At 56.4% G+C, this 23,775-nt stretch overlaps 1 protein-coding gene across 2 annotated transcripts; it reads left to right on the forward strand.

Annotated features, from left to right (window-relative positions):
• Positions 1 to 22,765, forward strand: TERT (telomerase reverse transcriptase). Of its 2 annotated transcripts, XM_036279560.1 has the most exons (16): positions 1 to 219; positions 355 to 1,642; positions 5,689 to 5,884; positions 7,149 to 7,329; positions 8,152 to 8,331; positions 9,053 to 9,211; positions 12,280 to 12,375; positions 12,951 to 13,036; positions 13,289 to 13,402; positions 13,924 to 13,995; positions 15,650 to 15,838; positions 18,162 to 18,288; positions 18,922 to 18,983; positions 21,158 to 21,282; positions 22,060 to 22,197; positions 22,662 to 22,765. In XM_036279560.1, the coding sequence occupies exons 1-16, from the start codon at positions 1 to 3 to the stop codon at positions 22,763 to 22,765; spliced, it is 3,336 nt and encodes a 1,111-aa protein (XP_036135453.1). The 2 variants fall into 2 exon arrangements, with proteins under 2 accessions (XP_036135453.1, XP_036135454.1); XM_036279561.1 differs by lacking the exon at positions 15,650 to 15,838.
• The last annotated feature ends 1,010 nt before the right edge of the window (positions 22,766 to 23,775 follow it).

Genomic DNA, 23,775 nt, shown 5'->3' on the forward strand with positions numbered 1-23,775 from the left:
ATGCCGCGCGCTCCCCGGTGCCGCGCCGTGCGCGCTCTGCTGCGGGGCCGCTACCGCGAGGTGCTGCCGCTAGACACCTTCGTGCGGCGCCTGGGTCCCGAGGGCCGGCGCCTCGTGCAGCGCGGGGACCCGACGGCCTTTCGCGCGCTCGTGGCCCAGTGCCTGGTGTGCGTGCCCTGGGACGCGCAGCCGCCTCCCGCCGCCCCAGACTTCCGCCAGGTGGGCTTCCGGGGGACCCTAGTCCGGCCTGTGGGGTGGGGTGAGGACCGTAGGGAATAGGCCGGGCGCCGCTGCTGCTACCCTCCGGTTCCCTGGCACCTCCGTGCCTAGCGACTGGAAACCCCTCCTCCGCAGGTGTCCTGCCTGAAGGAGCTGGTGGCCAGGGTCGTGCAGAGGCTCTGCGAGCGCGGCGCGAGGAATGTGCTGGCCTTCGGATTCGCGCTGCTGGACGGGGCCCACGGCGGCCCACCCATGGCCTTTACGACCAACGTGCGCAGCTACCTGCCCAACACAGTGACGGAGACGCTGCGTGGCAGTGGCGCGTGGGGGCTGCTGTTGCATCGCGTGGGCGACGACGTGCTCACCTACTTGCTGGCACGCTGCTCGCTCTACCTGTTGGTGGCCCCCCGCTGTGCCTACCAGGTGTGCGGGCCACCACTCTACGACCTCTGCACCACCAGACACGCGGGCGGAACACCGACGAGCCTCGGACCCATGCGCCAGGCCTCGAATGGTGGCGACAGCGGGGAGGCCCTGGTACCCCAGGGCTGGGGTACGAGGCGACGGCGGAGCAGCACTGGGGTAAGAAGGCCCCAGGCCAAGAGGCCCAGGCGTAGCCTGATCCCGGAGATGGACCAGCCAAGTGCCAACGACCCCCACACGGTAACACCTGTCAGAGCCATTGCGGAAGCCTGGTCTGGGGGCGAGTTGCGCAGGACACGGCGCCCCTTACCTCTGCTGGGCCACGAGCGCGAGGCCAGCTGCCCATTCTTTCTGCGGTCACGTCCGCAAGCCGCTCCTGGTCCCAGAGTGGTCGCTGAAACCAAGCAGTTTCTCTACTGCTCTGGTGACAAGGAGCGGCTGCGCTCTTCCTTCCTGCTCAGCTCCCTGCAGCCCAGCCTGACAGGGGCCCGGAGGCTTGTGGAAACCATCTTTCTGGACTCGAAGCCCCTGCAGCGGGGGGCTCCCCGCAGGACACGCCGCCTGCCCGCGCGTTACTGGCGGATGAGGCCCTTGTTCCAGGAATTGCTTGGGAACCATGCGCAGTGCCCCTATGGCGAGCTGCTCAGGAAGCACTGCCCGCTGCGGGCCGCAGCCACCCCAGTGAAGGCGGCAGTGTTGGGGTCCGGCGACCAGGGGTGCGGTGGAGTGGGTGTTTGCGCCCAGGAGGAGGACACCGGCCCTCCGCGCCTGGCCCAGCTGCTCCACCAGCACAGCAGCTCCAGGCATGTGTATGGGTTCCTGCGGGCCTGTCTTCGCAGGCTAGTGCCTGCAGGCCTCTGGGGGTCCAGGCACAACGAGCGCCGCTTCTTGAAGAACGTGAGGAAGTTCATCTCTCTAGGGAAGTACGCCAAGCTCTTGAGTCAGGAGCTGAGCTGGAAGATGAAAGTGCAGGACTGCGCCTGGCTGTGCCGAAGCCCAGGTGAGGAGGTGGGTGCCATAGCCCTACAGGCCCAGGCCTCAAAACCCATAATTCAGTAGGGCCCCCTCCTTCCCTTACCCCCACACACCTGGCTTCTCGCTGCTGCTGGGTGGTTCTGTCTGGTCTCTGCTTCTGATCCCCTCTCCCACTCAGTTTGCATCAATCTGCAAGACTTTCTTGGACTCAGGCAGGTTCCGGGTGCTGGCGACAGGCAGTGAGCAGATGGGACCCATGGAGTAGGGCTCTGGCAGCTGGATGGAAGCATCCAGAAGCTCTTATGAGTGTTCTTGAACCTTATTCATAAACCCTTTTTTGACATTCACATTTATGACTGTGAAATAGTGCCCTGCTGAAAGAAACAGACTGGGACTAGAGCCCATTTTGCTGGAGGATGGGAGATAAAGCTCCGGCTTCCTGGGAGCATCTGGTCAGCCAATATAGATTCGAATTTAAGTTTTAATTATGCAGCTGCTATGCCAGTGCAGGGCAGCTGGACAAGTGAAAAGACTGTCTCCTGCACAAGGACCTAGCCCCACCTTTAGGAAGGAAAGAGTCACTAGGGAGCCGAGTGAGAACCGAACTCTCCTGGGTCAGGGAAGTGGACAGCTGCTATGGGTGCTTGCAGGAACTTTTCTGCCCAGCTGGTCTGTGGTGTTCCTCCCTCTAGGCCCTTTGGTTTTCTGGGCTTGATGATAAAGTTTTTAGGTGCAGCCATCACTCAGCCCCCTCTTGGCTGCCACTCTCCCTGCTCCCCCTGACAGGAACAGCAATGAGAACAGACCCAAGTTTTGCTGTATTTGACCCTCCCCCCCCCCCCCAAATCTCAAGACATTTAGGACTTTTAGAAGAAAGATGGCTCAGAGCCCTCTATGACAGCCAGGCTTGCCCATCCAGATGCACGGTACAGCCTCCTGGGAGGGGGCCTTAAAAATCCCCATCCCCAAAGATTCCAGTTGCAGTGTCCGACAGAGGCTTCTAGAAGGGCACGCCTTCTCAGACTCCCAAGAGACCCCAGGGCCAGGTGATTCAGACAGCAAAGTACCCTTCCAGCAACTCCAATTTTTGTTTATTTTGTTTTGTTTCTTTTTAATTGTAGAAAAGACCACGTACCATGAGATCTATCTCTTAGCCACTGTTTGTGTATACAAGACATTTAGAATTTGTTCATACTGTGTGACTCATACACCTGTGGACCATGTAGGGCAGGATAGGTGATCCTCAGACAAGACAGACTCAGTTGAGTTAGCTATCACATGACTCATTTTACTTGGGGCTTCGATTTCCTTGTGAAAGGAAAGTTTGATCTCTGTGACTGTTCCCCGATTTCCAACAAGGCCCAACTCCGCAGTGCTGTTTTCACAGGCATCTGGGACCTCTGTGGCACCCTTGCTCACTCGAACTGTACCCCAAGCATTTGCTTCTTTCCATGGCTGAGCCATCCCACTGGCTGAATAAATGATGCATGGGACAGCCTTGGCCTCTGAGCCACTCTTTTTTTTTTTTATTTCTTACCTGAGGATATTTTTCTACTTATTATCAGATAGAGAGGGAGGGAGGGGAGAGAGAGAGAGAGAGAGAGAAACAGAGAAACATCGATGTGATAGAGCCACATCGACCGGTTGCCTCCAGCACGGCCCGACCAGGGCCAAGGACGAACCACAACTGAGATACATGCCCTTGACCAGAATTGAACCCATGACTCATGGGTCCTCAGGCTGACACTCTAACCACTGAGCCAAACCAGCCAGGACTGAAACACCTCTTCTGAACATGTCTGTCCATGGTCACCTCTTCCACCCTCTCCTGCTAGGATACCCCTTCCTCTGTATTGGCCATCTTCCCTGCCAGGCACTCCGTCCACAGTATCTGGGCTCCTTTGCGTCTGTCTAGACAGCCTTGACCATTGTCCCACCCATCATGTGGCCCACTGACTCCCATCGGCTGCCTGGTCCCAGCCCAGAGGCCAGACTGCCGGCTGACCACACCTGCAGAGTGTTGCTAGAGACATTGCAAGACAGATAGAAACTCAGGAGCTGCTGCTGCTCCATGCTCACTTACTGCCTTTCCCTGGGCTGTCTTGTCCTTGGGCCGATGGCAGCCCCTGTCCCCTAACGTGAGCATACACTGCTGCTGGCCTGTGTTGTGCTCTGCCTCCAACTCACTCTGACCACATGGTCACTTTTCCTGAACTGCCATCCATGTGTCCCTCCTGCAGAGGCTGCCTTTGCCTTCAGAGTGCAGTCTGGGTGGGGCCTTTGTTTTGAGTGCCATTCGTTTTTCTGATGGTTGTATCTTTCCTTTACTCTCAGGCTTGTTCTGTCCTCCTCTGACCTCGCAGGTGGGTGTCTGGCTGTGTTTCCTTCAGTCCTGCTCAGCTGCGCCTATGTTCTGATGTATCGCTCACATTTTTATATCAACTGTGTTTAAGTATTTTTGTGTTTTTTCTGTCATTTCTTCTTTGACCACTGAGTCATTTAGACACATATTTTAGATTTTCCAAACGAGTGGATATTTTAAGTTATCTTGTTACTGATTTCCAGCTCAGTGTGCAGTGGTCTGAGTGGCCCCAGTTATTTAAACTTGCTTTGTCATCTCGTGCATGGACAGTCTTCACCAGTGTTTCTTGTGTCCTGGAGGCTGTGTTGACTATATCAGGCATGTTATGTGCTACCAGAAACCGGTGTGTCCTTCCCAAGGCTGAATGCTGAGCCGTGCTTGTCTCGGGCGATTGGTCCCGCTCCTCCTGTGCTGAGGGTGTTCACGTGCTTTTACTAGGCACATGCACATTGAGGAAGTTTTATCTTCCCGGTGACCGTCTGCTAATTCTTTTTACCTTAAAGTCTGTGTTAATGGCCTAGAGAGTACCTGCACTAGCTTCCTTTGGCTTAGTGTTTACCTTCTATATCATTTGTCATTCTTTAATTTTTATTTTCAACCTTCTCATATCTACATAGTTTAGCTGTGTCTTATTAATGGCATATCACTGACATTTTAAGTTTATTTTCGATCCACAGTGACAATCTGACACTTTTCTGAAGAATCTGATTTCTTTTAATTTTTCTGTAAGTATAGGTGTATCTGTGTGTTTTTCTCTTCAATTTGCCTGCCTTTTCCATGTCCTGGTTCCTTGTGTCCTGACCGATTGTGTATGTTCTCATGCTGGTTTTGCCTCCCTAGTAGCTAGAAATTGTATTCTCTGTTCTCTTCCCGTAATGGTTTCCCTTCTCCTGAGCAACATAAGAGCCGTAGTAAGTCTTAATCTGGTCACCATCCCAATCTCTATGCTGTTATGTCCCAAATTAGGCATTGTTACTGTTTTCCATGGTTCCTGTGTATTTACCTTTATCCCCACCCCTTTGTTCCCCAGCCTGTCTTCTGTCGCAGACCTGCCCCTGGGTCCCCTTTCTTCTCCTTTGCATGTTCCTATCTGTTCCGTGGCCCTTGTGGCAGGCAGGTAACACCGTGGACCTCTTTCCACGATGTTTACAGCATAAAACGCAGGGGACCAGCGGAGGACGGCAGCCTTGGTGCATGCTTGGCGCCCCGCAGCACGTGGCATCCCTCAGCTGGCGTGGGACTGCCACCACTCACCGGTCGTCCAGCCCGAGAACCAGGCGTTCCTGGGTCTTGCTGCGCAGTGAGGCTGCTTGAAGTCATACAACCGACAGCAGCTGAGGAGAGCTTGCCTGTGCAGTCTCCACTCTGCTTGTACACCAGGACAGACGGTGGAGCTTCACACCATCGCTGCCCGGTAGAGCTAGAACATGAGCCACGGGTATAATGCAACGTGTCCTGGTAGTCACGTGAAAAAGTGAAAAGGGAATGGTAGAAGTAATTTAACGGTACATTTTATGAAAGCCTAATATAGCCAAAATGTTGCCACCTCAACATGTAGCCATTCAGTAGACGAGGCGGACGTGTCATTGATGAGGTGCTTTGCCTTTTCTCTCTGCCCAGGTTGTGAGACCCAGCGTCTGGGGCGCATGTGCAGCGTGGCTGCTGTGATGGGCTGTGCAAGTGAGGTGAGCATGTGCCTCTCCTTCCAGGGGGTCGCCGTGTCCCGGCAGCAGAACACCGTCTGAGAGAAGCAGTCCTGGCCAAATTCCTGTGCTGGTTGATGGGCACATATGTTGTTGAGCTGCTAAGGTCATTTTTTTATGTCACGGAGACCACGTTTCAGAAGAACCAGCTCTTTTTCTTCCGGAAGAGTGTCTGGAGCCAATTGCAAAGCATTGGGATCAGGTATCACAGCTGGAGCATCACGGGACCTTTTTCTTCCCATCTACAGCGCAGCCCTGATTCCTGCTCCATGTTCCCCCCACTTGAGGCCCCTCACCCCGCTACTCCAGGGGACATCCTGGCCCATAGTGGTCTTACAATGGCATGGATTCCTGGAGCCCCTCTTTCCTTACCTGTAGCATCGGGGTTTGAGCTAGGTGATCTCTAGGGTCTCGAAAGTGGGAACAATGGTGCAGGCAAACCACTTACCCTGTTATGTGGTGTGTGGTCAGATTCTGTTTTAATTTGCATAGAATACGTGGGACTTGTGTCACAAGATAAACCCTCCTACTTGGCAACTCACTGTAGGAAGTGTCTGGGGACAGAGGTGCCAGCTGTGAGGCAGGACCCTGAAGTGGGAACTTCCAGAAGGTTGACTTGTATCTGAGTAGATTTGTCTTAGCTGCCCAGGGGCTATTTTGGGTACATTGTGGAGGATTGGGGCAGATGTAAGCGGAATTGGTTCGGGACATGACGGCCTGACCCACAGGCCCTCCTCCTTTCTGTGACCAGCCTGGCTGAGGTGCCTTGTGTCCTCAGAGGACTTGGTGAGGACCCTGCAGTGGCCAGATCAGGGTTCCTAGGCTCCATGCACATTTGGGCCAAACCCAAGCCTGAGCCACACATCTCTGAAGGGAGGTGGCCACTCCTGAACCAGGGGCCTAGTCCTAGTTGTCCTGCGCCGGGGAGAAGGTCTGAAAGCCTTTATCATGGGTCTCACTTGATACACAGTGCATCCTGTTTAATCATTTTAAAAATTCATGGCATATGATTAGAAGTGATCACTTATACCCTCACCATGGGGACCATCACCCTGCCTGTTGAGCATCCAAGTCCCATGATGGGCTGTGCTCTCCAGCCTCTCTTCACTGCTAGGGCTGCAGCTCGGAGCATTCTCAGCCTCTGCCCTTCCCTGTGGGTGGTTCCAGGGGAAAGGTCGCTGGGGAGACAATTCTGACCCTTGTAGGGTTGTACCAAGTAACCTTAGCCCCCCCCCCTGCACATTCCATGTGGCAGAACATGGGGTCTTTCTCCCAGGGGTCCCATCCAGTCCCAGCCTGCACTGCCCAGAGGGAAGCAGGTGTCCTGGGCCCCTGCAATGGAGGGTGCACCAGCAGCATCTGGGCAGGTGTCAGTGCAGCCTCATGGGCACAGCATCTCCACAGGTTGACCCACCTGGGTTCTCGCGTGGCTGCCGAGCCACAACCCATGAGGTCCTCTGTTTCAGACAACACTTCGATAGGGTACAGCTTCGAGAACTCTCAGCAGCTGAGGTCAAGAGACATCAGGAAGCCAAACCTGCTCTGCTGATGTCCAGGCTACGCTTCCTCCCCAAGCCCAACGGGCTTCGGCCAATCGTGAACATGGACTATGTCGTGGGAGCCAGAACGTTCCACAGGGACAAAAAGGTCACCACCTTTGTTTCGTTTTCTAAGGAAACGGCATTTAAAACCCAGGATTGGTGTCCAGGTAGACAGCCCTGAGGGCCACGGCGAGGCAGACAGAGTGCTATGGATGGGCCATGGTCTTGGGTCCAGAGAAGGAGCTCACGGGAAGGCCAGTCCTAGAAGCTGCTGAACAGGCTCCGAGAGCCCACAAGGTTCTCATGACATGGATCAGTGACACGAGGGACTGACAGAGTTCCCGTGGTCCTGCTGTAGCCCTGGGGTGCCCACTGTCTGAGATGCAAGGACAGGAAGAACGGGACCATTTAGCCTTCAGGTTCCTGGACCTTGTAGGACCTCATCCTGTGGCTAGCACCCCCCTCCTATGGCACCAGCAGTCCGACCCCTTCTGAGTGCCTCCTTGTAGTGTTTGGGTTGATTTTGTTATTGGTGCCCCTTCCCACCCCCCACCCACCCCCCCAAAGAAAATGAAGCAGTTGGTGTGGGTTAGGAATCTGGTTTGGTCTGTGAGTAGAGAAGTCCTCATCTGTGGCGGGGGGGCAGGTGGCAGAGATGGTCCTGCGTATAGCTACTTGGTGGGTTTCCATACTGTGTTTTTGGGGTTCCAGGGTGGGTTCTCTGGGGATACCCCAGGGTCTGGGACTGGCGATGGGTGGATTGGCCATCTGGTCCTTGCATCTGAGGGAAGCTGGGTGGGCGGGGGAGGGGCACAGAAACAGAGCTGCCTCATCCCTGGGCTCCTAGGTGGGACAGGGACAATCAGGCCCCGGTTCCCTTGGCTGGGGCATCCTGTGACGATTCCGCCATCCTGGACTGGCCCTGCAGGTGCAGCATCTCACCTCGAAAGTCAAGACGCTGTTCAGCGTGCTGAACTATGAGCGAGTGCGGCGCCCTGACCTCCTGGGCGCCTCCGTGCTGGGCATGGATGACGTCTACAGGGCCTGGCATGCCTTCGTGCTGCGCATGCGGGCTCAGGACCCAGCGCCTCAGCTATACTTCGTCAAGGTAGGTCTCTCTGCCCAGTGAGCTCACTCAGCACCCTTGGGCTCACCCACCGGGTGACTCCGAACTGTGGGCCCGGCCATGGTGTATGGTGTGGCTGGCATTTTCAGGGCTTGTCTGCCAGGGTGAGGTACTTCTGGGAGCAGGAAGGGCACCATCTCCCTTTGGGAGCACCTGGCTCTCAGGGCCAGAAGCTTTGATTCTTCCTTGTTGGCATGGACTCTGCAGTTCTGCACCCCAGTTTCACAGGGGTCCCTGTTCTTGGGGAGAATATGACACTGCCGCCTGCTCTAGGTGTCGGGGAGACCCCCTTCTGAGAAGGCAATACACCTTGGCTCAGCCCACAAAGCCGCTGGGTGCCCTAGCACCCAGGCCATCCACCAGGGACGTCCTGCTCACCGACCTGCACTCAGAGGGACACAGGTCCACGCTGGAGTGTCACGGTTTGGGGTGTGGAGAGAGGAGCTTAGAGCCACCCTGGGGTGCTCAGAGTCTGGGGAAGTGGGGGTGTCTCAGCAAGAGCCCTGCAGTGGGGCAGCAGGTGTATGTGGCTGGCATGGGGCTCTGGGAAGGGTGTTCAGGGGCTCCCTGGTCTTGCCATGTCCATCACCCCAGGGGTTTCTAAGGGCAGGCTGGGGCCCCAGCTTGGAAAAAGGGTGGGACCCAGGATTCAGGGCGCCAAGGTGAGTGTGAGCAGCCTGTAAAGGCACCTCCATCCACGCAGGTGGACGTGATGGGCGCGTACGACGCCCTCCCTCAGGACAGGCTGGTGGAGGTGATCGCCAGCATAGTGAAGCCCCAAGAGCACACGTACTGCCTGCGCCAGTACGCCGTGGTCCAGAGGACTGCCCGCGGACACATCCGGAGGTCCTTCAAAAGACACGTGAGTCCCACGGGTGTGTGCCTGAGGCGGGGCCGCGTCTGCCCCTGCGGTCCTGCCCTCCCTCACGGGCGCTGAGTGGCACTTCATGGGCTCCCGGTGCTGGGGGTGCCTCTGTCCTGCCATCCTCATGTTCATGTCACAGTCGGTCCTCCTTTCAGGCCACTCCCGCCTGCTGTCCCTTCCCAGGGCCCCTGGGTTTGTGCGAGGAGATGGCAGCAGAGTCACGCGTGTTTCTTTGGTGTCCCCACAGCTGCCCCAGGAGCCCAGGCCTGGCCCGTGGCTGCACGGTGGAGCCGAGTGTTTTATGGCTGACTGTGCCGGGTCTGTGAGAGAGGGCCAGCGGGCACCTCGCCCAGGAGACCTGGGCTCGCTTACCGCTCTGCCTCTGAGGTGCGGCTGAGGGTCCAGGGTGCCCCTTCTCACAGTGGCCAGCGGCCTGAGGCTGTTGCTGGGAAAGGACAACTGGAACTCAGGTTGCACCTGAGGCCCAGCCAGCGTTTGGGGGTTTCCGAGCAGTTGTCATGAACATGTTGCAGTGTGAGGGCACCCAGCCCTCCCAAAGCTGCACTGTGGGGAAGGCAGGAGGGTGCAGGAGTCCCCCCCAGACGTTCTTGGGAAAAGCATGCCCTGGTGAGTCAGGTGAGTGTGGATTGCAGATCTTGAGTGAGCAACACAGTGAAATTAGACATTTGTGAGCAGGTGGTTCCCCCACCTATATCAAAGTATAGAAAGTCACCAGCAGCTGCAAGACTCCCCGTGCTCCCCAGGCGCCTACCACTCTGATCTCGATCATGCAGACTCTTACCTGTCTCAGATTCTGTGAACTTGAATCAGACAGAATGCCCTTCTCGTCTGGTTTCTGTTGTTCCCCAGGGAATCTGAGAAGCAGCTGGGCACCCGCCCTGGGCCTGTTCCTGTGCCCACACTGCACAGTGTGGCTCTGCTTTCCGCTGCTGGTGGGCCTTTGTTGGTTTGGGTTGGCAGGTTTGAACCCTGCTGGGCCAAATAAACATGCGTATTACTGTGATATGTTAGTTGGTGGATTCAGGGGTGGGGTTGCCAGGTCATGGGCATGCTTTATTTAGTCTCAAATGTCGCCAAAGAGTGTTCCTGTGCCAGAGTGACCATGGAGCACTTGTCTCCACTGTGGTCGTCGGCCAGGCCTGGGCTCCAGGGAGCAGCCATGGGGACACAAAGTGGTGCTGCACAGGAGGGCCAGGTGTGCCCATGCTCACACACCTGCATCAGCGCTCAGGTGGCAGCCGAATTTCCTGAGGGCGTGTGCAGCATCTTGTGTGGTTGCGATTTGCATTCCTGATGACCTTCATATCCACCCTAACGTGGATATCTCTCACGTGAATGCCTGTTCAAGGCTCCCCCCCACTCTGACGGGCTGTCTGCCTTTGTTGTTGATTTATAGGTGATCTTTGCGGGTTCTGGGTACAAGTCCTCTGTTAGGTGTATGCCTTGGTTTGCCTCACCTTTTAGTTGCAAGTGGAGTCTTGGTTTATGGCTGAAATAGTGTTCTGTTTGAGAAACTTTCCCTTGAGTCGTGATGCCATTCTTACATGTTTTCCTTCAAGATGTTTATTGTTTCAGTTTTCACATTTAGGTACAGGGTCCATTTTGAATCACTTTTTTGTGTATGGTATTTTTAAACTACTGTTTCTCCTTATGTAAATCCAGATTTCTCGTGAACCTGCCTTCCAGGTCACTAATCTTCCCTTTTTCTGTTTCTAATGTGCTGTGAAACCCACTTATTGGCCCTGGCCAGTTTGGCTCAGAGGTTAGAGCGTCGGCCTGTGGTCCAGAGAGACCCGGGTTCGGTTCCTGCTAAGGGCACGTACCTCGGTTGCAGTTTGTCCCTGGCCCTGGTTGGTTGTGCGGGTGGCAGCCACTCAATGTGTCCCTTTCACGTCGATGTTTCTCTCTTTCTCTCTGTTCCTCTCTCCCTCCCACTCTATCCGAACAAAAAATGGAAAAAATGTCCTTGGGTGAGGATAAGAAAAATAAATTAAATAAATAAATAAATAGCCCTGGCCGGTTTGGTTCAGCGGTTAGAGCGTCAGCCATGTCCAGAGAGTTCTGGGTTCGATTCCCACTAAGGGCATGTACCTCAGTTGCAGTTTGTCCCCGGCCCCGGTTGGGGTTGTGTGGTGGCAGCCACTCGATGTGTCTCTCTCCTGTCAATGTTTCTCACTCTCTCCTGCCTCTCCCTCTCGCTCAATCTGAAGATAGATGCAAAAATATCCTCAGGTGAGGATTAAAAAAAAAAAGATTTTACATAATGTTTTCCTCTAGAGAGAATAATATTTTCCTGACAGTTGGAGTAGTGGACAACCTTAATTCTGCTAGGGCCGTCTTTACCCTGTGTGGGGCTTGTCTCCTTCATTTTGCTCCTTCCTGCCTGTGGCCCTCTGCTGTCTTGCCTGAGTAGGTGTGCAGCCCCCGGTGGGCCCGGGCTCCCCTCAGCCCCAGGACTGCTGTGATCATACTCGACTGAGCTCCAGCTTCTGCCAGGTCCAGCGGTCTCCCCAGAGCTCCTGACACTGGGAGTTGGCAAGGCCTGAAGAAGAAATCACGCATACTTTTGACTCCTCTATCTGCGGCTGCTCCTCCCAGGACCTGACCCAAATCCCAGCTTTGATGGCCCTGAGCTCCGACTGTCTTCAGTTGTAGCCTCCCACTTTCTGCTCGAGTTCCACCTCCCGGGATCAGACAGGCCTCAGGGAGAGAAGGTGGGACGTACCTAGGACTGGGACTCTTTAAGTCCACCTGCTTCCTACCTCTCCAACACCCCCAAGAAACGTGCATCTGCATTCATCCGTGGGCTTAGGAGTCATGGGGGGTGACTGGAGGTGGTGTGCCAGTGATTTTGTAGCTCTCTCCTCCTCCTCAGCATCTCCGTTCTCCCTTTCCGAACACAGGCTGCACAGCAGGGCCTTCCTGGGATTTGTCCCAATCCCCACTTAGTCTTCCATGACATGACTTCTGCTTGTCGATGTCCAGGCCGGGGCTCGGGGACAGAGGCATTCGCCTACCTCACACCCTGTCCTCTTCACTGGCAGGTGTCCACCTTCACAGACCTGCAGCCTTACATGAAACAGTTCGTGCAAGAACTGCAGAAGACGCGCTCGCTGAGGGACGCCGTGGTCATCGAGCAGGTTGGTAAGGGCGGACCTTGAGGCCACCCTCCTCAGCAGAACTTGCTTCTGCCGTCAGCTGCTTTTCTCTTTTTGTCACCTCGCTGAATTCTGTGTGCCGTCCAGCTGCTTAAGGTTTGCTAGAGATGTCTTCTCCCTCAGTTTTGATCTTGAGGTCAAAAGAAAACATGTCCCCTTTCTTTAGGAAGACACGTTGCATTTGACCTGTAGACCTACCTTGAATTGACCCATCGGGTGGGAAACCCATTTTTCTTGTGCATGAGCCCTCAGAGACTTCCTGAGTCTGTGGCTTTCTACAGAACCAGTTTTAGGATCGAGCCGGTCCTTCAAGAATGGCTCTGAGACCTCCAGATGCCTTTCCTTTGGCCACCAGGTCCCCACCATGTGCCACAGAATCACAGTGTGTGGCATACGCTGTCTGGGCCAGTGAGCATGGGTCTGAGCCCAGCCAGAGCCACGGATGGCCCACACTGTCCCTGCTCATCTGCTGCTGCCCCCCACCCCCACCATCACCCTGCGCCTCTCTTGCTTGTGTGTCCTGCTCACCCACATGCATCTCCCACTTGCTCTTCCAGAGCTGCTCTCTGAACGAAGCCGGCAGCAGCCTGTTCGATTTCTTCCTGCGTCTGGTGCACAACCACGTCATCAGGATTGGGGGCAAGTGAGTCAGGGCTACCTGCTGCCACCTTGATGACACGTTGTGCATGTGCGGACAGTTCATGGCAGGGCTTCGTGGGCGGGTGTGGCACCTTGATTCACATATCCCCAGGCAGTGGTGGTGTGTGGTCTGTGCTCTCTGTGTGTGTGGTGTATGCATATGTTTATGTGGTCTGAGCAGTATGACTACACCTGTGTGTGGTCTGCATGCGTGTCTGTGATCCGAACATGTGTTCCTTCTGCCGTCTCTCCCCAGGTTTTACATCCAGTGTCAGGGGATCCCCCAGGGCTCCATCCTGTCCACCCTGCTGTGCAGCTTGTGCTATGGAGACATGGAGAGCAGAATGTTTCCCGGGCTTCAGCAAGACGGGTAACAGGTTCCTGTCATGGGTGCCTTTGATTGCTTTCACCCCTTCTCACGCTCTGGTGGAGACAGGCTGCCCTTTATGGGAAGTGTAGCCCTGGCTGGTTTGGCTCAGCGGTTAGAGCGTTGGCCTGCGAACCAGAGAGGCCCGGGTTTGGTTCCCACTGAGGGCATGTACCTTGGTTGCGATTTGCAACCACTTCGTGTGTCTCTCTCACATTGATGTTTCTCTCTCTCTCTCTTCCTCCCCCTCTTCCTCCTGCTCTCTCTGAAGATAAGTGCAAAAGTGTCCTTGGGTGAGGATTAAAAAAAAAAAACTCTGGGAGGTGTCGCGGGCCTCAAGTGTAGGCTGTGAGTGGCTCCCAAGGCACTGGGGAGCGAGGTGTTTCCTGGGGACCCAGCGGTGGCTGTGCTCACATGCGTCTGCCCTCCGTCCCCAGCCATTCTCGAGTCCCGCAAGTTACTTTGTTCTTGTGCACGTGAGCTCAGGTATTTAACGCCCTTTCTTGGGAATCTTTCCCTATCAGGCTGCTCCTGCGTTTGGTGGATGACTTCTTGCTGGTCACCCCTCACCTGGCACGAGCGAAGGCCTTTCTCAGGTAAGGGCCTGCACACACGTGCTTCTGCGGCCACATGCAGCTGCCCTAGCCCGTACAAGAAGTAATTCTCACCTCGGGTCCACGCTTCCGCCACGTGCCAGCATCTCTGCTGAGGTCGTGTGGCACCGTCGTGCTATTCTGAGAACCCGGGCATACAGTGCAGGAGCCTGGAGCTGACAGCGTGGCACCAGGACACAGCTGTCCCCAGAGGGAGGGAGCAGGCGTGGGCCAGGCTTCTGGGCTGGGTCCTCGGAGACTCCTTGGAGGTTGTGCACGCCCAGTGCGCTGGATGGTGGAGGGGGCGGTGGCACCTCCTCCAGAGGCTGTGCCCATGAAGGGGAGCAGGAGCTTCTAATGCGGCATCACCTTCTTGGCGGAGCGCATTGGGAGAGAACAGAGAGGGGACTTGCTAAATGACAGTGTTGCGAGGCACCAGGATCGCATGGGTGCTGGCCTTGAAGTTCGTTTTGTTCAAACTGAAAACCTGCAGAGCACCGTCCCGCCCAGGCCTGGGGCTCTGGGGCTTGTTTCCCTGTGGTTTTCCAAGGAAGGAGAGAATGATAAAACCGAGGGGCCGTTTGCTGTGATGGCAGGGTTGTTTTCGGAGAACCCATCTGGGTGGCATCCCCACACCCGCTGTCTGCCCCCAGGGGAGTCCTCAGGGCTTGCAGGGTGCGCAGTACTTCTGGGACTGCTGAGCCTCACTGTGACACAGGGGTCCCGCACAAGATAATGTGCAAATGTAAATTCGTCAGAGTTCGATCACAGGACAAATCCAGGACCTCGGGCACCCTCTACCTTCAGATACATCCGTAACCACATGTGCCCAGTGGTTGCCAGAGGGCACGGTGCAGACAGGGATCATGGCCTCCATCTTGGAACATCTTGGGGACACCATTGCTCTGAGGATGTTGGGCAGGGAGGTGGCTCATAGTGTGTACATTGGGGTCCCACCCAGGAGCTGGACCACCGGGGACATAAACAGAGTTATTGCAAGGAGTCAGCCCATGTGACGGCAGGGGCTGGCAAGGCAAGTCTGAAATCCATGGGGCAGCAGCAGGAAGGGCAGGAGCTCAGGCCACTGGCCATGGGAGGACTCTTCCTTCTCAGGACATCTCAGGTCTTCTCTCGGGCCCTTCCACTGATGGGAACGACCACCCCATTTTGGATGCTAACCTCCTTGAAAGTTGGCTGAATGCAGATGTTGACCCCATCTACAAATACCGTCGCACCTGGGGACCAGAACCTCTGAGTGGATATACTGGCCCTTGCAGAGAGGACATATGTCATCCCTGGGCCCTGCCTGCCCTCCCACCTGGCCTGTCTCAGCCTAGAGCTTGAGCTCATGGCTCACCTGTCCTACCTGTAAACAGGGTTATGTAGCATCCACTTGGCCTTCAGGATTCAGCCTCATGTTCCCCTCCCCTGCTGCCAGCCTCTGCCCTTCCTGGCAGCCACCCTGTTCTTTGATCGTTAGCACCAGTCATCCAGAGCCTTTGGAAACCAGTAGCCAGACAGGATTGGGTGGCCTCCCTTCAGTGCCAGCCCTCACTCCCAGCTGCCTCAGGGTTTTGCGTAGCATCGAGTGAGTGTTTCCAAGATCCTGGGTGGTGTTCCTCTCCTCCCAGTGGCTGATGTGGCCCCTCTGCTGTAGGACCCTGTCCAGGGGCGTGGCTGAGTACGGCTGCACGGCGAACTTGCGGAAGACGGTCGTGAACTTCCCCATGGGAGACGAAGCCTTGGGCTGTGCAGCCCCCCTGCAGCTGCCAGCCCACTGTTTGTTCCCCTGGTGCGGCCTGCTGCTGGACACACGGACCCTGGAGGTGTTCTGTGACTACTCCAGGTGCGTGCGCTGGCCAGGTGTGCAGGAGCTGGTCCAGTCCTGTTCTTGCTTCTTTGTGCAACAGGTGGCTACAGTCCTGAAGGGTCCGAGGCCGAGGTGCTCTCCCCCTCCAGAGGGGGCAGGAGCATGTCATTCCGTGGGGGTGAGGGTACTCTCCAGGTGAGCAGTTTTCTGGGCCATTTTTGGTAAAAGGAAATTGTATGGCCCTGGCTGGTTTGGCTCAGCGGTTAGAGCATCGGCCCATGGACCAAAGAGTCGCAGGTTCGATTCCAGTCAAGTGCATGTACCTCAGTTGCAGTTTGGTTCCCGGCCCTGGTCGGGGTCGTGCAGGAGGCAGCCAATCGATGTGTCTCTCTCACATCGATGTTTCTCTGTCCTTCCCACTCTGTCTGAAAATAAATGAAAAAAATATCCTCGAGTGAAAAAAATATGGGAAGAGACATAGATCTGAGCCTAGAGATTTCAGGTGTTGTTGGACAGGAGTCTGTTTACAGTCAGGCACACTCTTTAATGCCCATCCACAGCCTCACTGGACGTCATGGGTTCGTGGTCACCTTTGCTCTGCCAGGGAAGCAGGGCTGTGGCACCTGGGGCCTGCTCCATACGTGATACCGTGGGTCCCTGTCTTAGCTCAGGCTGCCGTAAAAGATACCACAGATGGGACGACTTAAACCACAGACGCTCTCCCAGTCTTGGAGGCAGAACTCCTCGGTGCAGGTGTGGACAGGCTGCTTTGTCCTGAGGCCTGCCCTTGACATGTAGACAGCTGTCTCCCCCAAGTCCTCACATGGCCATCCCTCTGTATTTGAGCATCTCTGGTGTCTCTCCTTCGAAGGACACCAGTTACATTGGATTACGTCCCACCCTACTGATCTCATTGAACCTCAGTTACCTTCTTAAAAGCCCTGTCCCCAAACGCAGTCACATGGGGAGAGGACTTTAACATGTGCATTTGGGGAACACGGTTCAGCCCTAACAGCCTGTTTCTCCCAAACCTGGGAGATTGCACACAGCCCAGCCTCAGGCCTGGCACCAATGTGAACTGACTCAGGTGAACACGGATGCAGGAGTCGGCCATTTTTAGAATAAAAAGCACAGATTCCAAGTCAGTGGTGGAAGGCGGGCCTTCCCTTCCCTGTGCTGGGAACTCCCGCTCTTCTGCTTACACACTGTGGGTCTGCACTCGCTCCTGTTCCGAGAGGCTCTCCCAGAGTTTGCTTAGAAAGGGAAGAGGCAGGTGCAGGCACTTTGTGCACTGTCTCCTGCCTCACCGACCCATCCCACCTGCTTCCTGTGCCGACCCCACTCCCGGCCCCCGACTTTGCTTGATTTCTCCTCATCCTGAACTCTGCTCAGACTTCCTGGGCTCTGGGTCCAGTTATGTCAGAAAGGCACCAAGGTCCAGCCCCTCCCCCCACAGTCCCTGCAGTGCACCCATCACCGAGCCCTGGACCTGGTAGGGCACCTTTGTGCGTTTGTAAGGGGGGGCAAACAAACTATTTTTCTGGAAAGCAGTACATTTGTTTCAAAGTTCTTACAGTGTTAAAACATTTTTCCAGTCATTTCAATTCGAGAAATCCACCCTAAGACAAAATCAGAGACATCATCCAAGATTTTTGACCATTTTTAAATGCTCGAGGCAGCGTGAATTGCCACAGCAATGAAACAACCGAAATAAATGAGCTATTACGTAACACCAAGAAACGTTAGTCTGCCATTCAAGTTGTTTTAGAAAGGATGTTTAGTAAATGGAAAATAAATGAATTTCAAAATAAGTGTGTTTAAAGCTAACAAAGCAGCCCGGCCAGTGGCTCAGTGGTTGAGCATCAACCCATGCACCAGGAGGTCGCAGGCTCAATTCCCAGTCGGGGCGCATGTCCAGGTTGTGGGCCCGATCCCCAGTGGGGGGCGTGCAGGAGGCGGCCAGTTGATGTTCTCTCTCATCAATGTTTCTCTCTCTCTCTCCCTCTCCCTTCCTCTCTCTCTAAAATCAATAAAGAAAAATCAATAAGTAAAGCTAACAGACATGTGTCATGTCCGTCTGTCTTTGGAGAGGGACGGGCTCGAGCTGCTGGCAGTGGTGAGCAGGGCCCTGTCCATGCTCTGTCCCCGTGTTTCCCATCAAAGGACTGTTGGTTGTCAGCTGGGTTGTGTCAAGAGGTTGTCAGTGGGGTATCCTTTTCTGGGTAGAGCCCACAGGTTGTGTGGGCAGACGCATGCGTGTGGGGTATGATCAGAGTACATGTTGATGGCAGGGGGCACAGGTATGTGTGGTGGTGTGAGGCGGACACGCGTGTCATGGGACCCTCCCTTTGTGTTGCAGTTATGCCCAGACCTCAATCAGAGCAAGTCTCACCTTCAGCCAGGGCTTCAAGGCTGGGAGGAGCATGCGTCGAAAGCTCTTTGCTGTGTTAAGGCTGAAATGTCACAGCCTGCTTCTGGATCTGCAGGTAAGCACACGCCAGCAGGTGACCACACAACCAGCTGGATTCAGAGCTCAGACCTGCTGCCCAGTCGACCTGTGGGAGTGTGTTTGTAGGTCCTGTTGTGTATTTTGTGTGGAAGTATGCAGATGTGCATGAGTGTATGTGCATGAGCATGCATGCGAGTGAATGCATGGGTGTGCTTGCATATGGGTATGTTCACATGTGCATTTGTGGGTGGGTGTGCATGTGTGAGTGTGTACATATGGGGTATGCTTACATGCATGTGTGTGTATTGAGGGCCCCTTCCCTTATCCTTCCTTGGGCCCCATCTTCCTCATCCCTGGGGTTCCTCCGCACTGGGTATGGGGCTCTGAGGTCTCAGTGGGCTCAGGCCTTAGAGCCTTGGGGCCCCAAGACGTCACCCCAGCCAGTCTGGGCGCTCACCTCCTTGTCCCTTCTTGCCTGGTTTCCTTAGGCAGCCCCAGCAGAGTCCCGACTCCACCCGAGGCAGTGAGGGGCCTCTGGTGAGGATCTGGTGGGATGTCACTGGAGAGACAATGGTCTTCTTTTTCACTCCATTTGAGCCAGTGATAAAGCAAAAGATAGTAACTTACATTTCAGATGTATTTCCAACATTTCCTTTCTTTGTGGCTCCAGGTGAACAGCCTTCAGACAGTTTGCACAAACGTTTACAAGATATTCCTGCTGCAGGCCTACAGGTGGGCTCTTTGGCTGTGCCACCACGGGGGGGCGTGCACGGCCACATGCTGCCCGGGGACAGCACCCACTCCGGTTCCCAGATCTGTTGAAACCTTCAGTTTGTGCGGAAGCATTTTCAACAGCAGAGGCTCCTCTTCGTGTGCATCCACAGAGGCTGTGCTTTGTTGAAATCCTGTTCCCGGTCACCAGGTGGTGGTATGAGGCCAGCATGGCCCAGGGTGTCCCTGCGTCCCTGCAGGCTAACTCGTCCTGCTGCAGGAGGGTTGTAGGAGGAGCTGCAGAGCATGAGGAGGACAGCCCATACGTGGTTGTGGGAGGCAGATGACCACCCACGCCACAAACACCCCAGTGCCCCCTAGAAAGGGGCTCTGGTATCCAAACAGCCCAGCCACCAGTCCTGCCCTGCTCATTGATGTGTGCTGAGGCCCAGCTGTGCATCCAGAACATTCCCCGTCCCCAGGTTTCGTGGCCATGGGGCAGAACTGAGAACTGGTGGGTAACCATGGACCCATTCACTGGTTGTGCCTGAGTCTTTGCTGGGAAATAGTTCCACTGTCAGGTTGTGCTGTCCCTCAGAAAGATGGCCCCCTGCCCGCCCAGCCTCAGGGCACAAAGCCAGTCTTTGCTCAGTGGTTTCCAGGGGACACCTGGCACCAGGCAGCTCAGGAAGGAGCTAGCTACCTTCCCATCTGTCGTGGGGAAAGCGTTCTGTCCAGAGTTGAGGCCAGTGGCCGTAAGCCATGGGGTGGATGAGGGGTCCGCAGCCATCTCCCTCCCAGGTGCTGGGAAGCCAGGCATCGTCTTTTAGCCTCAGTTCGTGTTACCCAGGGCTGTGCCATGTTGTGAGACAGGGTCGTCTCATAGGAACTGGGTGGGGCTCTTGGAGGAAATGCCTGTTAAATGTCACCAGGAATTTCCTTCAGCTCCAGGGGTCCCATGCCCTGTGCTTTAGCCACAAGGGCTGTGTGTGGGCTTCCAGTGTTCCCTTGGTGTCTGGGAGGCGTGGAGCCCGTGTGCCCAGCCCAGGGACCCGGTGCTCAGGCCGCCCGCCACCTCTTGCTTCTCCTGTTGTTTCTTCCTTCCCCTGCATCTTCTCCCTGAGCACAGCTCTCGTGTGCAGGCTGCCGTGCACCTCTGAGCATGCTCAGTGTCCACGGAAACGTGCCCACAGGCCCCTCCCTGGTAACAGCAGGGTGGCTGTGACACCTGCTCACTTCCCAGGGGCCCTCAGAGGTGAGGAGCAGTCAGGTGATGCTTCCAAGTCAGCAGGAGGTCAGCCCCTGACCAGCCCCAGGTCTCTGGAGGCCACATCACCTCACCCACTGAAGGCCCTGCTCCGGTGTTAACCCGCCTTGCCCTTGTGTCCCGACAGTGGATCCCCTTGCTCTGTGGGGCCCTGGCCTGGGACACCTGCCTCCCAGGGAATGTTGTAGAGACCTGGGTACAGGGCAGGCTCCTCTGTCAGGGAGCATGTGGTCCCAGAGCGACAGCGGATACAAAGCTGCTCTCTTCCCCGCCACGGACGTGTCAGCTGCTTCCCGACATGCAAGGTTAGGCATGCAGGGGGTCAGAGCTCCGTGCCCTCCGCTGCAGGAGGGGCTGCGTAAAGCTGGACCAAGATGGTCACAGCAGCCAGGGCTGAGGCAAGTCAGGCCAAGGGAGTCTGCCTGGCACTCAGAGCAGGACACTCGCCGCGCACTGTCTGACTGGGAGCTGCGGGGCTCGGCTCATCTTGGACAAGTGTGGGCTTCAGGCTGGGATCAGGAGATGTAATATCCGCTAGTGGGGGACTCCCGGTTCTGCACTGAGCACCATCCCTCCCTTGGGAGAGGCTCCTCCACTTGCAGAATGTGGTCCCCTTCCAGGCCACTAGTGTGGCCCCAACCCCGTTTGCAGGCCTGGCTCCCCTGTTCCATAAGTGAGGAAGATGCTTCCACCACAACAGGCTGAGCGTGAGTGAGGGGTCAGATGGGTGGCTGGATGGATACATATGCACGCTGTTCCAGGAGGAGCCCAGGTAGGGGCAAGATCAGGAGTACAAGGCACCTGGCAAGGGGCTTGGCACATGGTCACGTGCATATGTACATGTGCACATCTGTACCTGTAGACATACACGTGTACATGCACACATTGCAGCCAGGGCACCTTCCTCATAAACCTGGTCTCCCCTCAGGTTTCACGCCTGTGTGCTCCAGCTCCCATTTAATCAGCACGTCCGGAAGAACCCTTCGTTTTTCCTCCGTGTCATCTCTGACACCGCATCCCGCTGCTACGCCCTTCTGAAAGCCAAAAACACAGGTGCGTGCAAGCAAACCAGTGCTGGGGTGTCCTGTGGGCTCACCGCACGATTCCGCCACGGAGCTGCCCTGTGCTCCAGGAGCACCTGTGGCTGGAGCAGCACCCACCCTGGGGTAGCAGAGGCTGGAGGCAGGGAGTTGGGCTCTCAACCCTTCCCAGCATGGTTTAACTTGCTGACCACTCCCTGACCTCATCTCCCCACCCCGCTGTGTGGGCAGACATCCTTCCTGATTGGACCCCCATGGGACATTTGGGGACTGATTAAGGGGCCTTCCCTGGCTCACCCTGTTTTCTCCCAGCCCGGCCTCCTCTCTGGGTGCTTGGGGGCTGCTTGCACAAATCCAGTCTAGTAGTCAGGAGGAGGCGGGGCCTCGAGCTCCCAGCCCCTCCCAGGTGGGAGGGAAGTGGGGGTCACCAAGCGGTCCAGTCACCCCGTCTTCGCTCCCACAGCCTCGTCTCACGTGGTTGTGATCAGTCTGAGTTCAGGTGGTGCTGTGTCTGTATGGTCCTGAGGTTAACAGACTTTACTTTCTGTTCTTTCTGTTTTGTGGACATTTCTTTGAAGAGGTTGGAAACGTTTCCGTTGTCAGAATTCTGTGGTCCTCCTGTTGGGGTGGCCCCTGAAATGAAGTCGCGTTTGTCCCCTGCTTATCGAGCCCCTGCTCCTGCACAACCTGGCAGGGACCCCATGTCTGTACTGAGCCCATGGTCTCCCCTGGGAGGAGTTCTGGGCAGGGGCCAGTGGGGGCATCAGCCTCTTCGTGTATTGTTCCCCAGGGATGTCACTGGGGACCAAGGGTGCTGCCGGCCCATTTCCTTCCGAAGCCGCAAGGTGGCTGTGCCTCCACGCCTTCCTGCTGAAGCTGTCCCGTCACAGCGCCACCTACAGGTGTCTCCTGGGAGCACTCCGGGCTGGTAAGCTTGGGCAGTGTGCCCAGCCCCAAGGCACCCCTCTGTGCAGATGCGGCCTGTCCTGTCCTTGAGGAGCGGTTGTCGGCCCTCTGTGTCTGAGGAGCAGGAGCCCCCAGGACAGGGGTACAGATCCATGGCTCCCTCACCCCAGGGGGCTGGCATGCCCACTCTGTCACCCCCTCCCCACTCCTCACCTCCAAGGCTAGCATTTCCCGCCCTCTCTCCTCCAGCCCCTGCTGCCTGTGTCTCGGCTGCACTCCCCGCTTCTGCCACACTCTGGTCCCTGCTGGTCCTTGGCCACGCGGGTGTGCCCCTCTTGCTGAAGTTCCAGCACCTGGAGCCCGGCCTGCACACAGTGTGCTCAGCACAGCCCGTCCCTTCCTCGCCCCTCGGTGGGTCCCCCAGGCGGACGTGAATCACGTCCTCGGGTTCCTTCGGGAGGAAGTCTGATCTCAGTCATCTTGCAGCCCGAGCGCAGCTCTGCCGGCAGCTCCCGAGGGCGACACTTGCCATCCTGGAGGCCGCGGCCAACCCGGCCCTGACCACAGACTTCAAGACCATACTGGACTGATGACCAGCCCTGCTCATATTCTGGAGTGGACTCCAGCCCCTGAGCCCCATCCCAGCTGGCTCCACCCAGAGGGTCTGGCCCCTGTGCCCTGAGACCCCAAGACACTGCTGCGGGCTGGGCTGCGACCTGGAGAGGCTAGTCCCACGTCCTCAGGGAAGCAGAGCCTGCCTACCCCGCACCACACCCCGCCCCCTGCCACTTTCCAGGACAGGTGCAGCTGCCTGGAGCCAGGAGGAGGCAGGCAGGAGAGCCTGGCTGGGCATTAGCATCTGGAAGGGAAGTGTTAGGGACCTTTGTCACCCTCCTTGTTGTGGTGACACCCTGGTCTGGAGTGATGGCCCACGTGTGGTGGGTGTGCGTGAGCTCCCTCCCACTGATCTGCATAATGCCCTGAATCAAGCCGTCCACACCCGCTGGAGTAGCCCCCGCCCCAGTTGACCCCCCAGCTGTGTCTAAAGTCCATGCCCCTTTGAGCTTGCCTGGGGCCTAGTCAGCGGTGTGAGGCCCATCCCGCTGTCCACACCCATGCTTCTGACCTGCCGGTCCCCGCCCTGCCCAGGCCTCCTGGAACCAAGTGTACAGCTCCCCCCACTCGCTTGCCACCCCCACTTCCAGAGTCTTCTGCTGGCCCCCACGCAGTACACAGCCTTCATGGCCCCTCCTGCCTCTACCCCATCACCCCAGTGACAGGGTGAGAGCTGTGGAGAGAAGAACCTTTGTTTGTTTTCTTCGTTTTTAAATGTTTCTTTTACGTTTATTAAAATATGCAGCACATAAGTACTGTTGTCTATAAATGTGAGTATTGATGTGCATGGGTCCTTGGATTGGTGGGGCCAGAGGGCTCCTGGTGTGGAGATGGGGGTAGATGGGACAGGTGCTCCGGGGCAGGTGCAGCATGGCGGTGGGTGGGAAGGCCCCAGCCCAGCACCTCCCCTGCCTACAGCTGGCTGCACTGGCTCCGCTTGGAGGTAACCTGGGAGCTCTTGAGGCAGCGGGTGTCAGCAGCCTGA

This window comes from Molossus molossus, unplaced genomic scaffold (assembly GCF_014108415.1).
Source record: "Molossus molossus isolate mMolMol1 unplaced genomic scaffold, mMolMol1.p scaffold_m16_p_3, whole genome shotgun sequence".
Lineage (NCBI taxonomy): Eukaryota > Metazoa > Chordata > Mammalia > Chiroptera > Molossidae > Molossus > Molossus molossus.

What these genes read in the sequence shown, in the direction of transcription:
- TERT (XM_036279560.1), top strand. Translation starts at nt 1, where the DNA reads ATGCCGCGCGCTCCCCGGTGCCGCGCCGTGCGCGCTCTGCTGCGGGGC. An exon ending in CCCGGGCTTCAGCAAGACGG is followed by an intron (nt 13,403 to 13,923) that starts GTAACAGGTTCC and finishes TTTCCCTATCAG; the next exon opens with GCTGCTCCTGCGTTTGGTGG. An exon ending in TCTGAAAGCCAAAAACACAG is followed by an intron (nt 21,283 to 22,059) that starts GTGCGTGCAAGC and finishes ATTGTTCCCCAG; the next exon opens with GGATGTCACTGGGGACCAAG.